Source organism: Ambystoma mexicanum, chromosome 7p, assembly GCF_040938575.1.
Source record: "Ambystoma mexicanum isolate Mex_15411 chromosome 7p, UKY_AmexF1_1, whole genome shotgun sequence".
NCBI classification, from domain to species: domain Eukaryota; kingdom Metazoa; phylum Chordata; class Amphibia; order Caudata; family Ambystomatidae; genus Ambystoma; species Ambystoma mexicanum.
In genome coordinates, this window is record NC_090939.1 from 281,528,683 (window position 1) to 281,544,546 (window position 15,864).

Consider the following 15,864-nt stretch of genomic DNA (forward strand, 5'->3'; position numbering starts at 1 on the left):
CCCCCCCCCCCCCCTCCAATCCATCACTTGCCAAAATCAGCTCAACGGACCAAAACAAACTCACACATTCATACAGCAATAACTATCATTCACACGAGCATCCATCACCATACACTCACACAACACAAGCATTCACGCAGCCATACACATGATTCAATGAAATAAATGAACATAAGCCTACCTTCTCCAGCATGGGGTCTGGCATGGATTCACATGCTCATGAATATTCCCCGTCGTCAGGCTGGGAATCCTCGGTAAAGAAAAAACCAGTATCAGTTTCGTTTCTGATCTGTCTTTCGTAGTAATAACCAATCACTGGTCTCTGCGTCATACTGACCACAGCCAATGACTGCCCTCTACCTAAGCACCGCCTCTGGCAGCCATCTTCAGATTTTTACCGCACGTTCATGTGTTGGGATCCTCGTGCTATTGCTCTCGAGCGTTAGTGCTATTTTTTCGCGCTTTTCACAAAAACTTCGATTCTTTCGGTCAAAAGAGCCTCAAGCTCCACCGATCCTACATCCGATCAACGGTGACCCGTGTCGGATTCATCTGTGCCCCTCAAGGGTGAAGATTTCGTCGAGCTACGCTTCGGAGGACTCCAGAAGCTTCTCAGGCCCGGTCTCGGAGATGGCCCAGGAGAAGGGAAGCTCGACGCCCGGAAAGCTGTTCAGGGCCTGCCCTGGATGCCAGCTGCAGAACGTCTTCAAGGAGGACGAACACTCTTTCTGCCTTTACTGCCTTCATGGGGACAAGACGCACGTGGAGAAGGACTGTGCGTTTTGCGGCAACATGTCGGAACGGACCATGAAGGACCGCCATCAACGTCTCGCCAGCTGGCTGGAGGGTAAGAGCCCGTCTGGCGAGAAGAAGAAGAAATCTGAGCGGTCTTCTAAGACCTTTGAGGGCGCCCCGGCGACGGGGGCCCAACATAAGGCCAAGCACCGCGAGTCCGCTGGCACCGGGAGCGCCGAACGGTCGGGCTCTACGGGCGCCAGGCAGGGCGCACCCTCCCCGGCACCATCAACCACGAGCCAACGCTCTGGGTCGGGTAAGAGGAAGGCCGAGCACCCGGCGAAGCTCCTGGAGAGACCCCGGTCGAGCTCTAAGGCAGAGGAGGAGCGTGGCAGTGCCCCCTCCCTCAAGGATAAGGCGGTGAGCGCACCTAAGGTGGTGAAGGCCTTGATCCATTCGACCAAGCCCTCTATCGAAACGGTCGCGGCGGCCCTGGCCCAGCCTGTGGAGGCTGCACCAGTGGTGGCGGCCTCGGGGCCCAGAATCTCCCTGCCTCCTCGGAGGGAGTCTTCTTTCGTGCCCATCGATAGGACCCCCGTGAAACCCTCCGTGGGGAAGAAGGGGGGGCAGGGCGTCGGCGTAGATTCGGCCTCAACCTCAGAAGAGGAACTGATCGAGGTCTTAAGCCACGGCCTAGGCGTGGAACAAGACCAGCCCGTCGGAATGGGCCCCGACGCAGGTGACGACGACGACATCGTCGAGGATACCGACGGGGCCCCTGCTCGCCCGTCGGATTCCCCTCTGCCAGCGCCGCAAGACAACTCAGCGGCCATTTTGTTGGCTATACAGTCCTTATGCTCCGAGATAAGGACGAGACTACCGTTACCGACGGAGGAACCTCTCCCGTCGGGGGATCCAGAACCGGGACCTTCTGGTGTTCCCCCTACCAAGAAAAGAAGGATTCATGCACCGCCTCCTTTTCAACCGTCGCGCCCCGTCCAGCCCTCCTCCCCGTCCACCCGAGGGGATGATACGGGGACTGACACGGCAGCGACGGGTACGGACGACGAGGCATACGACGACGATTTTCCGTCGTCGCCTCCCACCAGGGCTTCTCCGCCCGACGAGATTGGATCGTTCCACTCAATGATCGCCAGGGCATCCGAGCTTTTCCAACTCTGCCCTGAGGAGAAGAAAAAGGAAGGCTTCCTTTACCAACGGCGCGAGACCAAGAGGAAGACGGTCCTCGCAGTGCCTCTGTTGGACGACATTTGGGATGAGGGCCTTTCCCTCCTCAAGAACCCTTCCACGACGCCAGCGAAAAGAGACCGGTACGAGAAAAAGTACCGGGTCCCGGACTCAGCCCCCCTATGCCTCCGGGCGCAGCCTACCCCGGACTCCGTCGTCTCCGCGGCAGCCAGGAAGAAAGCGGGGGGGGGTGCGGCCTCCACGTCGACTTCCCCGCCGGACGGCGAGGGAAAGAAATTGGATGCCATGGGGCGCAGAGTCATCTCGTCGGCGGCGACGACGATTAAAGCGGCCAACGCCTTGGCTATCGTGGCCCGCTACGACAGGGAACTCTGGTACAAGATAGCTCCCCTGCTGGATTTTCTGCCGGACGACAAGAGGGCGGAGGCCCTTGAGATCCTGCAGGAAGGTGAGGTGGCCTCGGACCACGCCATCACCGTGGCGACGGACATCGCCGACACTGGGTTCCGCCAGATGGGCAACGGCGTTTGCCTTCGACGTCGCGGATGGCTCAAGGCTACGGACTTTCGGCAGGACGTCCAGACCAGGGTCCTGGACATGCCCTTCGACGGGAACAACCTGTTTGGGAAGACAGTGGACGATTCCCTTCAGGCCATCAAGGCGGATACTGAGACGGCCCGGGCCCTTGGAGTACTGCAGCAACGGCGGACGCCCTTTCGGAGCGGCGGAGGCAAGGGCGCCTCCAAAGGTTCCGGCGGCGGTTTCGCTTCCTACCGTCAAGCGGCCCGCTCGTCGTCGCAAGAGGCCTACAGAGGACGAGGCAAGTCTGGCGGACCCCGCCGTCGTCGCCAAGGGGGCCAAGGCGGCAAGGCCGCGTCCAAGCAGGATTGAACCGGCCGTGGGGTCGGGCCCCCACCGAAGCACCCCGGTGGGAGGCCGGCTGGCGGGCTTCGTCAGCGTGTGGGAGTCCATCTCCACCGACCGTTGGGTGCTGGACGCCCTGGCCCGGGGCCACGCGCTCGAGTTTCAAAGAAGGTGCCCGCGCGTCCCCCCCGTGGCCAGGAAAGAACTTCACGTCCCTCAACTTCTCCTGGAGGTAAAGGCGATGCTCAGAAAGGGCGCCATCGAACTCGTCCCAAAGAGGCTTCGGGGCTCCGGAGTCTACTCGCGTTACTTCCTCGTGAAGAAGAAGACGGGAGGATGGCGCCCCATCCTGGACCTGCGACGCCTGAACAAGTTCATCAAGGCGCAGAAGTTCCGGATGGTCACCCTCCAGCACGTCCTGGGTCAGCTGGAGGAAGGAGACTTCCTATCGTCGTTGGATTTGGAGGATGCCTACTTCCACATTCCCATCCTAAAGGGGCACCGAAAATTCCTCAGATTCGTGGTCCAAGGGCGTCATTACCAGTTCAAAGCCCTTCCCTTCGGACTGCGGTCGGCACCCAGGGTTTTCACCAAGTGCCTCGCACCGGTGGCGGCGCAGCTGCGCCGCGAGGGGATTCACGTCTACCCCTACCTGGACGACTGGCTCATCCGCGCCAAGACGAGGGAGCTCGCCGTGGTCCACACGGCAAGGACCGTCCAACTCCTCACGGACCTGGGATTCTCCGTGAACTACGCCAAATCCCACCTGGTGCCCGCGCAAGTCGCACTGTTTCTGGGAGCGAGGCTCGACACAGTGTCCCTTCTGGCCTCCCCGTCGGAGGAGAGGACCAGGACCATCCTGGGCAAGGTGCAACGGATGTTGGTGGCCGACGCGGCCAAGGTGAGGTCCATCAAGTCCCTCCTCGGGATGATGTCTTCCTGCATCTACCTCATTCCCATGTGCAGGCTCCGGATGCGCCCGTTGCAAGAGTTCCTGGATGCGCGCTGGATCCAGACGACGGGCAGCTTCGAGGAAAGGATCAAGCTCGACGAGAGTTTCCGACGAGCGATACGGTGGTGGGGCACCCGCGCGCATCTGACGGCGGGCATGGACTTCCAGACCCCAGCCCACCAGGTGACTGTGACCACGGATGCCTCCCTAGAAGGGTGGGGAGCGCACACCGAAAACCTGCACGCAAGGGGACTCTGGCTCCCGACGGAGAAGTCCCTGCATATCAACGTCCTGGAGCTCCGTGCAGTGTTTTGGGCCCTCAGGTCCTTCCTTCCGTCCCTCAAGGGCAAGGTGGTGAGGATCTTCACCGACAACACCACCACCATGTTTTACATCAGGAAACAGGGCGGAACCAGGTCCCCAGCGCTGTCCAAGGAGGCGCAGGACCTGTGGCATTGGGCCGTCGCCCAAGGGATTCTTCTGGTGCCGTTTCATCTGGCAGGGATAAAAAACACCATCGCCGACTCACTCAGCAGGGAGCTGCGCTCGTGCCACGAGTGGGAACTACGGCAGGATCTGGTGGATCGCCTCTTCCGACGGTGGGGCACACCCCAGATCGACCTGTTCGCGACGGCGACGAACGCCAAGTGCCGGAGGTTCGCCAGCAGGTTTCCCCAGACGAGGAGCATGGGCGATGCTTTCTCGTTCCCCTGGGAGGGCCTGTTCCTCTACGCGTTCCCTCCCTTGCCTCTGCTAATCCGGCTCGTCAACCAGCTCAAGAGGTCACGGTGCAGGATGATCCTCGTCGCACCTGCGTGGCCGAGGCAGATATGGTTCCCGGACCTTCTGGACTTGTCGGCGTCCCCGCCAATCAAGCTGCCGGCGGACGCGGATCTACTCTCCAGGGAAGGAGGCGCCATCCTCCACCACGACCCGAAGTCGCTGAACTTGCAGGCCTGGCTCCTGCAGCGCTAGAGTTTGGAGGATACGACATACCGGCCGATTGCAGAGAGGTTCTTGCAAAGGCCAGGGCGTCCTCGACTCTTAAATGCTACGGACACAAATGGAAGAGGTTTTCTGTCTGGTGCCACGCACAGAAGATTAACCCTCTACGGATTACGGCTCCCCAAGTGCTGCCGTACCTGCTGACGCTGGCCAAAGCTGGTCTGGCACACGCGTCCATCAAGATTCATCTTGCTGCGATCTCCCGATACACCAGAACCACGGGCCGGACGTCCTTGTGGTCTCATCGTCTGGTGAAAGAGTTCATGAAGGGACTGTTCAGATCGTTCCCGCCGGTGAAGGCTCCGGCCCCGGCGTGGGAGCTCAACGTGGTGCTGACCAAACTTATGGGACCTCCGTTCGAGCCTCTGCACTCGGCCCCGTTGAAGTTTCTATCGTGGAAAACAGCTTTTCTCGTGGCCATCACCTCCGCACGACGAGTGGGAGAGATCCAGGCCCTTTCCTGCAAGGCCCCGTACTTGACTTTCCACGACACGAGGGTAGTGCTCAGGACGCACCCCTCCTTCATGCCCAAGGTACCGTCGGACTTTCATCTCAACGAACCCTTGGTGTTACCTGTGTTCTTCCCGTCGCCTTCGTCGCCGGCTGAGAGGACTTTGCACTCGCTGGATGTAGCTAGAGCGCTGAAGTTCTACGTGGACCGCACGAAAGGTTTTCGGAAGACGTCACAACTCTTTGTGAACTTTGGACCTGTCAATCAGGGGAAGGCTCTCTCGAAGGCTTCCATCTCCAGATGGCTCTCCGGCTGTATCATGTACTGTCACCGGTTGGCAAACCGACCGCTGCCTGGCCGTCCGAGAGCCCATTCCACCAGAGCGATCGCAGCTACCACGGCGTTCCTATCTGGTGTGCCCCTGCTGGACATATGCAGGGCTGCTACGTGGAGGTCGACGCACACCTTCACGAAATTCTACTGCGTCGACCGGGATTCCAGGGAGGAGTCCAGGGTCGGCCAAGCAGTGCTGCGCAACCTGTTCGCCTGAGGTGAGCCTGGTGAGGAGGTAAGATGCTTAATGTTGAGTTGATGTGATGCTTAATGTTGAGCCTTTGCCACCTCCCGTGGTTGTGCATGTGTGTACTGCTATGTATTCTTTATTCATGAGCATGTGAATCCATGCCAGACCCCATGCTGGAGAAGGAACAAGTTACTTACCTGTAACTGTTGTTCTCCAGCATGGGTCTGGCATGGATTCACATGCGAACCCTCCCGCCTACCCCTCTGCGGCTCTTCACTTGGTCATACTGCCACTTCACGTGCTTCCAAATCTGAAGATGGCTGCCAGAGGCGGTGCTTAGGTAGAGGGCAGTCATTGGCTGTGGTCAGTATGACGCAGAGACCAGTGATTGGTTATTACTACGAAAGACAGATCAGAAACGAAACTGATACTGGTTTTTTCTTTACCGAGGATTCCCAGCCTGACGACGGGGAATATTCATGAGCATGTGAATCCATGCCAGACCCATGCTGGAGAACAACAGTTACAGGTAAGTAACTTGTTCCTTATGCATTGGCTTGCATGTGGGTGCTGAACCGCCCTGTTCCTGGCTGCTCTGTCCGTATGTGCGAGGAGGCGCAGGAGATCCCCCCCCTCGCACATACAGACATGCAGTGCCCCAGCCAGCATTTCCAATGAGCTATGCAATGCTGGCGAAGCAAAACGCCCCAGCCTTGCATGGCTCAGTGAGCATGTGCGGCTGGGGAATTAACTGAACTGTCAAAGGGAAATAGGGTTTCCCTTTGACAGTTCAGCCAGCCCAGAAGCACTGCCTCAACTGGAAAAAGCAGCTTAGGGAGTGCTCATTGTTTCACCGGGCTGGCTCCTTAGCTCCTCCATAATGGGAGAGGGGGCCACTGGGTGGTAACCCCCTCGCCATTATGTATGAGCCGCCAGGCTCGGACTGGCCTACTGGCCTATTCCCCTTCCCTTTGTCTGGTCGCGCTCTGAAACACCTGTGCACGAGTGCAATAAAAATAAAATATCATTTTATATATATATATATATATATACACACCAAAAATGCTAGTATGGGCCACCTTTTTGGCCAATGTGGCCCAGTTTGATGTTACTTCCCTACGCAGTTAGTAATTTTTACCATTGTTGCTGAATAAATATCACAATGTACTTACATTTTAACACAAAGCACCCCCTTGGGTACTATTCAAACAGTCTGTTAATGAATATCCGTTTACAACTGTGGGCCACGTTTTCATTGGTGCCTGAGACAGTGTAGCCTGACTTTTCATGCTGGGCTCTCTCAGCCCCCCACGGGGCCGCGCCCCACAGTTTGAATACCGCTACCCCAACGCAATCCAGCAACCCTTTTATTATCGAAGAAGTGCCTAAGCTGAATAGACTGTGCTCCAATTGACTTTGGCTGTCCTGGCTCCCTGCAGACTCTTAGCTTCTATTTGACTTTGATACTTATTGTCAACCATAGTTGATGCTTTGGTTTTAAACTAATATTGCTGGGGAAGGTTTTTATCTAGGCTTCATTGGGAGAAGTGCTCACATGCTCTGAGAACCTGTTTAGCCTTTTTCCTTCCCTTAACCTTTCCTTTCTACCAACCTCAGATTTTACAAAGTGTACAAGTGATATATAAATGCCATTACTGTCCTAGTTAGTGAAGTCACCTCAGTCAGTTGAAAGTGCATATGAAACCTCTCTAAAGAGTATATACTTGCTTTGTGTTGATTCTGGTAAAGTATTTTAAAGAGGATTTGATTGCTACATGTATTGCCCTTTTTAAAGAATGCTTATTTAAAAAACTATTGTTAAATACATATGTATAACAAAACCTTGAGTGTAAGGGTTACTTGGCTACTGTATTGGTGGATTTCATTGCTACAGCTCACATGCACCCCTCTTGAGATAAGCCTGGCTGCTCCGTCACACTACCAACTTGTGTAGTAGAGGCCTATACCAATAGGTGGGTTACGTAGTACCAAGTGGTGAAGGGTTGTGTAGTCTCCCACAGGGTTACATCAATTATTGCCTAACATTGGTGTTCGCTCTTTTTGGGGAGGAGCTAGCACCTTTGGCTAGTGCCTTACAGCACCCCTCAAGCGCTTTACAATGAGGCAAGATTTCTAAGCACTATAGCAATGAGAGCTTTTTCATGCAAAAATAATCGGAGGCGTGGCCAGTCACTAAAGATAGGATTGAAATATATGTGCAAACAACTATGTAGATGGATATATATTTGTAAAACTGTTAAATTGTAGCTAGCTTTGCTGAAAGTACACAGTGGTTTCAGGCTGTGCTAAATATAGAGTACATGCAGGCTGGTAGAGAGCACGAGACAACTAAGCAGCTGTTCCGTCAATCTCAAGACAATGGAGAATAAAAACGATTCAGCACGACATAAAGTACTAGGAAAACAAGGGATTTTTGTATGAATTACTGGACCACATCAAATATAATTATGTTGACCAAGTGTTGAGAGAAAGGCAGGAAGATGTGTTTATGTATGTATGAATGTTTATAACCTAGTAAATTATGCTAAACAAAAGCGACAAAGTATTCCTGCATATGCAGCATAATGTTATGTAGCTTGTTTCAAACAGAACCTGGCCATGCAACACTGGAGACTCTGCAGCATCCCTTCTATGGCAAGAACAACAGTTTTGAAGGAGCTATGCTGATATCCAGTGACCAAGTCAAGAGTATTTAAGCCCCAGGCCCAGCACCAGTCTTCAGGACTTGGGAGCCAGCCATGGAGGACAGAATGCTGGTTGGAAATGGCAGAGTCCTCAGCCATTTTTCCACAAATCCTCATGATCTGTAAAGATTAATGTGCTGTTATCTCTTGCAATATACTCAAGGCTTTAATTCCCTAGAGGGTGCATTTACTCTGGTTTATGATGATTATGGGTCCCCTGTATTTAAGGGGAACCCCTGTAAATTGGGGTTTGCTTTCACTCATCCTGAGATTTTTGAGTCAAGTTGGGAGTGGACAACCCAACCGTGTTCTCCTGTGCTCAAGGACCTCCGTTCTAAAGTCTGAAATTGTTCAGGTTGCCTAGCTAGCCCCTTTGAATCCAATTCCATGACTGACTTGTTTTGGGGAAAAAAAGATTGTTGTATTTGGCAAATTTGACAGCGTGTGTCTTCCTTTGTTCTCCAACTTTATGGTTACATGTTTATCATCTGAAAGTCTAATTTTGAACTGAGTATTGCAACAGCAAATATCCACTGTTTATCTATGTGAACTATTTTATTTGCATTGTTTTTAACATTGTCCTAGTATATATAACAACCATATACTCATCACTATAAGTGTACGTTTTTCCTTGACTGTGTGCTCAAAGGTCTTTTTACTCCCCTATAGCCCTTCTCCCTCCTAGACTAAGCCTGGCTTCCCCACCATAGCTACCAAACCTTTTTGATAGTTCAGGCCAAACCGAAGTGTGTGGCAGCCCTGCACTCCTAAGAGTCTTCTATAGTTCTGCCACAGGCGGACTTCAGTAAAACTCCCTAACCCATCTATGCTAACTCTTTCCACAACAGTGTCTTTCCAGGAGATGGCATGCAGCAACCAGTGTACACACAGCACCCTGCACAGATTCCAAATATAGATTTATTTCAGGGGCATTTGATGGGAGTCCCTGCGGATCCTTTGAGTCACCAGGTGAGTCTTAACCCAAAGAATAACTCTTTTTGCATGATTTCCTTTTTATGCTTCAAGTAATGTGACACGTGCATACTTGTCAAACGTCTGGGATAGCTTTTGAAAAAAATATCTATAGCCCGTTACCTTAGTGCTTTGTAAATGCTTCTGATAGGTTGTGATCTCGTTATCGACCACTGCAATAAATGGACTATTATGCTTAAACCCTAGAATTTTTTTAACATTTATTTTTATTATTCTAGTTACAAATTATATATTAAAAGATGTGAAAGCCCCCCCCCCCCCAACAACATTCAAACAGAATCAGCACAGATCCAAAAATCTTCCCCAGACTTTCTCTAATTGAGCACTTTTTTGCTGGTGATTGTATATTACTCTTTCCATATCAGCAAGTTTTGATAACTCATCCAACCAACACTCTTCGTTCTGAGACATTCTGTATTTTCAAACTGTTAATATCCGCTTCTTCGCCATCACAGAGCCCCTGGACAGCCACTTTATGGGATATCTGCAAATATTCCAGCATTTCGTCATCTCCTAAAATAGTTTAAAAATCATAATCCAGGTAAAGTCCCAAAACATTGTTGAACACCGTGCAGTTTTCTCCCCATAAACCTCACCCTCTCACATTCCCAAAGCATATGTTCCAAAGTACCCACTCTGTGCGAACAGCCCCAGCAGCTATCCAAATCAGAATCCCTTGTTTATATAATCTCTCTGGGGTCCAGTAGACCCTGGTTTGGATCTTAACCTGTCAAGCTCACAGAACTGAAACGCTCATTCCTACAGTCACCCAGCGCTCTTGCATCATCTCACAGGGCAGTCTCCTCGTCCATTCCTCTAACAATTTAGTATTGTCCTGTACCTTTGACACAATCGGTTTATAATATTTGCTTGTTAAATGAACTTCAATCTTTGCCTCTGTAACCAGCCTTTGGAAATCAACCTCCTCATCTGCCGATATATCACCAATAGCCCTTCCAAGTTTCAATATATCTTGTCGCCTGGAATTCAGTATGGTCCAATTCACCTGTAATTGATCTATTGTCAACCATTCATCACTCCCTCTGTGGTCTCCTTTCCACTGAACTCCACCAAAAAAACAATCCGGCCAAATTAACATTTTTCTTTTTTCTTTTATTGCTGGGTTGTACCAGATGGTAGTCTGTGCGTTTATATGCATTTCCCCCCTGCAGTGTCAACATATCCTTCCATTAAGTCCTTAAAAATTCTGAGGTAGGATCTGTTGGGTAAGAATTGATGTAATAACACTGTGAGGCTACACACCACTTATCCGCTTGGTATTAGGTAACCCACCTCTTGGTATATGTCTGTACTACACAAGTTGGTAGTTTGGCTGAGCAGCCTATCTCAAGAGGGGCAATTGTGAGCTGTAGCAATGAAATCCTCAAATACAAGTAGCCAAGTAACACGTATACTCAAGGTTTCTGTTATAAATGGTTATTTAACATATATTTTTTAAATAAATGTTAGGCAAAGTTTGTGTGCAGTACCCTTTGGGACCACTACACACAACTAAGACTACAGGTGTAAGCAAAACCAAATTTTGGTATGAGTCTGTACTACAGTTTTTGGTAGCGGAGCTGAGCAGCCAGGCTTATCTCAAGAGGGAATGTGAGCTTTAAGGCTGTTACACAGAGGTCTACAATAACAGGTGTTCAAATAACCTCTTGCACTCAAGTTTTCTTGGTTGAACACTTATTAATTTATTCAACAGTCAGTTATAAAACTTTCACTTGAAGGAGGCAGTAAAATATCTCACACACATATACTTCGGTACTATACTCATTAGGTTTCTGAGGCATTCAGACTACTTTGAAGGAGGAGCAAAATGGCATTCAGAATACTTTGGAGGAGCAAAAAGGAATAGGTTCAGAACATTAAAGGATTACAATTTTATTAGACAGTGCAGATACTTTGAGTTCACCAGAACATTCAATAGGCTAGGCCAAAGTCAATGGGCTAAAGTCTTGGATAGGATAAAAACGGTTCTGGTAAGTAAACAGTAAAGTGTCTGTAGATGTTCTCAGAAGTAGTTTGTAACGGGAAGAATGATATGTTGGGTCACAAGCTGATTAGGCCTGTGAGTTGCAAAAGTTTCAATCGCTTTAACCGCGAGAGGCAAGTACTCTGTCTGATTTTACAGTACCAGAAAAAGATGCAGCTGGTGACCTCTGTTCCTGGCAGTTCCTGCAGATCTCACTGTTCCTGTACCTCAGTCATGGGGGACAAGAGGGAGGATGGCGGGTACTCCTGGACGGGGACTGATAAAAAACAAAAAAAAAACTGGCAACTGGCAAATCTTCAATTCCGGTAGCTGTAGTCAAGCACACAAACTGGTGTCCCTCTCCCTGGTTATTCGTTTTCCTGCAGCACTCTCAGGAAAATGCAACCAGCTCCGAGAATGGTATCCAGGTGGCTTAGTGTTGAGTTGATTGGTCCCACCATCTCAAAGGGAGAAGTCGTCCTTGCAGGGCTTCTATGTCGAGATGAACTTAGTGATTCAGGCCTGCAGCAGGGCTTCACCAGGCAAACCAACGGTCCAGGAGTTGTAGCAGCCATCCTCTTCAAGCTCATCTTCTGTTCTTTCATTCCAGTGGTCGACTCTGCCTTCCAAGCCAAGCGACTCGTCTTTTATCCAGTTTTCTCCCATTCATTCCAGCCTAGCTGCCACTCACCCAGCAGGGTGGATGTCCTTGCCGGACAGTCAGCCAGCCAATCGTGCCAGAGTGCATTTGGGTCTCCTTAGAGACTAAGCACAGGGAGTTTCGGGCACCTCCTTCGGGGGCTCAGACGCCAACTTGAAAAACATGGCTCCCACGATTTAACACCACTGTTGTTCGCGGTCGGGAAAGATCATGGTAGTTCGTTGTAAAACCACTGCCACGAGCCGATAGGAAAGGGTAGCATTTGACTGCTATGTGAGCTTCTAGACACAGAGTATACTAGCTAACCCCTCCAGCACTCTATTGCAAGATAGTGTGCTGGGTCTAGGGATTTAAAGGCTAGTAAAGTCAATTTACTTTACTTTCTCTGGGAAACAGTAGTTTATCCCAGAGAAGGTATGTAAGCCTTGGGACAGCCTAAAAGGCCTCCCTGCGTTACTGCACTGAGGGTGCTGTAACACATGAAAAGGTGATGCCTACGTAGTTGTCTAAAACTCATAATCAAAGAACACAAGAGAAAAAAACACATCAAAATACAGGAGAGAGTGGGGAAAAAAGGCTCACACTCTCCAGGTAAAAAAAAAAAATCAAGTCTTCAAAATCCAGCAAAGTTGCTAGGGTTCTCTAAAGTGAAGTTAATTAGCACATTTATGAGAATTCTTAACAGCTGTCAGACGCGAGGAGCTGAAATGCCAAAGTGCCACTGAATTGAAGTTGGCCCATTGCTGCCGCTGGCCTTCCCATTGCATTGGTTACCAGATGGCCTCCCTCTTGTCCCACGACTTAGGCCCAGGAACGCCAGGATCTGGAGAGATGCACAGGAACAGAAGCCAGCTGCTACCATTTCTTCTAACCAACGGTAAGAGAACTTAACTTCTCCCTAGCCTCCCAACTTGTGACCCTCCATTGATTCTATTTTTTCTACAGAGACGTCTAAAACATTGTGCAAGACTTTTACTTGCTAGAAGTGCTTCAGCTCACCTAGACTTTTGCTAACTTACCATTGGCTGCCCTGGCTCCCTGAAAGACTCTTCTTCCCTCTGACTTTGTGGTTTACCTTTCCTCCAGGAAAGTGTTAATGTGCTTTGCATTGGGAGGTTCAAAAGTAGTTGCCTGCTTCAGAAAATCACACAAATATTCGGGTTCTATTCTTAAACCCTTTCCTTTGCCACCAACTTCAGTATTGCTTTTAATGTACCAGTGCTATATTAATGTCCCGTGTCCTAACTATTTAAGTCACCTGTGTGTAGGAAGTGTATGTGTGCCATCCCCAATGGGTACTTGCTGATTTAGAGAAACGTAAGAGTGTGTATTTGTGTTACTATTATATTTCCCCTTCTGAAGAAGACTTATTCAAACTGTTAAATTAATTGTTTAATCAAGAAACCTTGTGTGTAAGTGTTTATTTGGATACTTGTCACTGTGAATCTCTGTGTAACTCTCCTACTGCTCACATTCCTCTCTTGAGATGAGCCTGGCTGCTTGGCCGACACTACCAACCTGTGTAGTACAGACCTATACCAAAGGTTGGGTTTCTATTGCCAGGAGGTGACGGTTGTTGTAGTGCACCCAAAGGGCACTGCTCCAAATCTGGCTGATCCAGGCCATCAAGCCTACACTGCACGCTGGGCAATGTCGGAGGAGGACTGAGGTTCCCTCTACAAGCTCTGTGCCAGCTGCGGATTGAGGAATGCGTTTGTGGAGGACAAATACTCCCAGTGCCTCTACTGTCTCCACCCCGATCACAATGAAGCCGATTGTGAGATCTGCCTTGGATTCTCCAAGTGCACCGTCAAGAATCGGCACAGTAGGTTTGCATTGTGGCTCAATGTCAACGCCTCTACCCCTTGTGGCAAACAGGGGCATGCCTCACCCAGGACCGGCCAGTTGCTAGGAGCGTTCTTCTAAATCCTTTGAGGGTGCTCCAGCCATGGCGGGCCCAAGGCCAAGCAACCAGTCTGTTTCCATCTGGGTCGCTGTGCAAGCTCATCTTCACCGTCTGCTCCCATCTCAAGTCATCGCTCCAGCTCCTCCTAGAAAAGTCAGTTGGCTACCCCGGGTAGACTGCGGGAGAAGCCATAGAAGACTAAAGCGCAGGGTAAGGTGTCCGACCAGCCCTTGAAGGCCCAGTTGGTCCAGGCAGTCATTATCGACGATTGAACTGGTGGCGGCCGCCCTCTCGAAGGCATAAGTACCCCCCCTCCTCCTCCCAGACTGGAGGCTTTGGCCAAGCCGGTGGAGAAAAAGCCAGAGAAAAGTATGCCATCCCTGGAGGCCAGAGGACCTGGTCTCCGTTCAAATGGTCCCTGAGAATGTGGGGAACGACGATGAATGCAACAGTGGAAACGCTGAGGATGACTACGGCAAAAACAAAGAGGGGACGACAGCGGGAATGCAGAAGAGGTAGGCGGTGGGCCCAGCAAGCCTAATCTCCTGCACACCCCCATGACGACGTATCGCTGGACATTCTTTTGACTCTCCACATGCTGTTTGAGATACAGAAGAGGGTGCCGACGGCACCCCTGGCACCGGCCCCTCTGCCGGCGAAGAAGAGAAACCGGCACCCTATGACGCTGCATATGCCCTACACCCCCTAGGGATACAGGGACGGACGCGGAGACAACAGACACACCATGGTCGCCAAAGCATCGGAGCTCTTCCAGCTGATACCAGAAGAGACCAAGAAGGAAGGTTTCCTTTATCAACATCGTGAGGCCAAGAGAGACCTTTCTGGCGGTGCCTCTCCTGGACGACGTGTGGGATGAGGCCCTGGCACTGATGAGGAATCCCGCCTCAGCCCTGGAAAAAAGACTGGCTGGAAAAGAGGTACTGGGTGGCGGCGTCTGCACCCAAGTGCCTGCGGTCACAGCCTTCACCCGACTCGGTGCTCTCCACGGATGCGAGGATGAAGTCTTCGAATCGATCATCTTCAGCCTCCGTTCCCCCAGACAGCGAGGGGAAGAAGCTAGATGCCGTGGGTAGAAAAGTAATCTACTCAGCGACGACAGTGATGGCAGCGAATGTGCTGGCTATTCTGGCCAGATACGACGGGGAGCTATGGTATAAGATGGCCCTGCTGCTGGAATTTTTCCCAGTCAAACAGGTCGAGGCGTTGGATATCCTCCAAGAGGCCGAAGTGGTTTCGGACCATGCCATCTCTATGACCCTTGACATCGCGGAAATGGGGTTATCACAGATTGGGAAGTGTCTGCCTCCGTCGTGGTGGCTCAATGAAAGCCACCAACTTTAAGCAAAAATTACAGACTAGGGTCCTGTACATGCCTTTCGACAGGGACAATCTCTTTGGGAAGGCCGTCGACTAATCGTTGCAAGACATCAAGACTGACCAGGAGACGGCCGTGCCCTGGGCACGCTCCAACATCGTCCTTCCTTTCGTGCCTCAAGAGGGAAATCCGGCAGGTAATTGAAGGGTTTCGGCAGGGGATCATCCTAGTACCGACAATCCTCCTGTTCGACAGCCGGGTAGGCCTACCGGGGTCGTTCCAAGGCTTTCGGAGGTGGCCGCTGTTGTCGCTCCTAAGGCGGCACGCAGGCCCTGAAGCAAGATTGAACCGACCAGGACATCGGGCCCCCACCCATGCAACCCGTTGGCAGGCCAGCTTGCTGACTTTGTCAGTGAGTGGAAACACATCTCCACTGCACTGGTGCTGGACCCTCTCGCCCACGGACACGCTCTAGAATTCCAGCAGAAGTGTCCTGGGATACACTGCTGGCCCAGCAGGAGCAGCACATCCCTCCGCTCC

At 51.3% G+C, this 15,864-nt stretch overlaps 1 protein-coding gene across 2 annotated transcripts in view; it reads left to right on the plus strand.

Annotated features, from left to right (window-relative positions):
• The window catches only part of SCAF4 (SR-related CTD associated factor 4), a 1,175,829-nt gene that overhangs the window by 423,662 nt on the left and 736,303 nt on the right, over positions 1-15,864 (plus strand). For both annotated transcript variants that reach the window (XM_069636348.1, XM_069636349.1), the window contains exon 11: positions 9,293-9,413. In XM_069636348.1, coding sequence (XP_069492449.1) covers positions 9,293-9,413 — 121 coding nt within the window. The remainder of the gene's footprint in view (positions 1-9,292; positions 9,414-15,864) is intronic.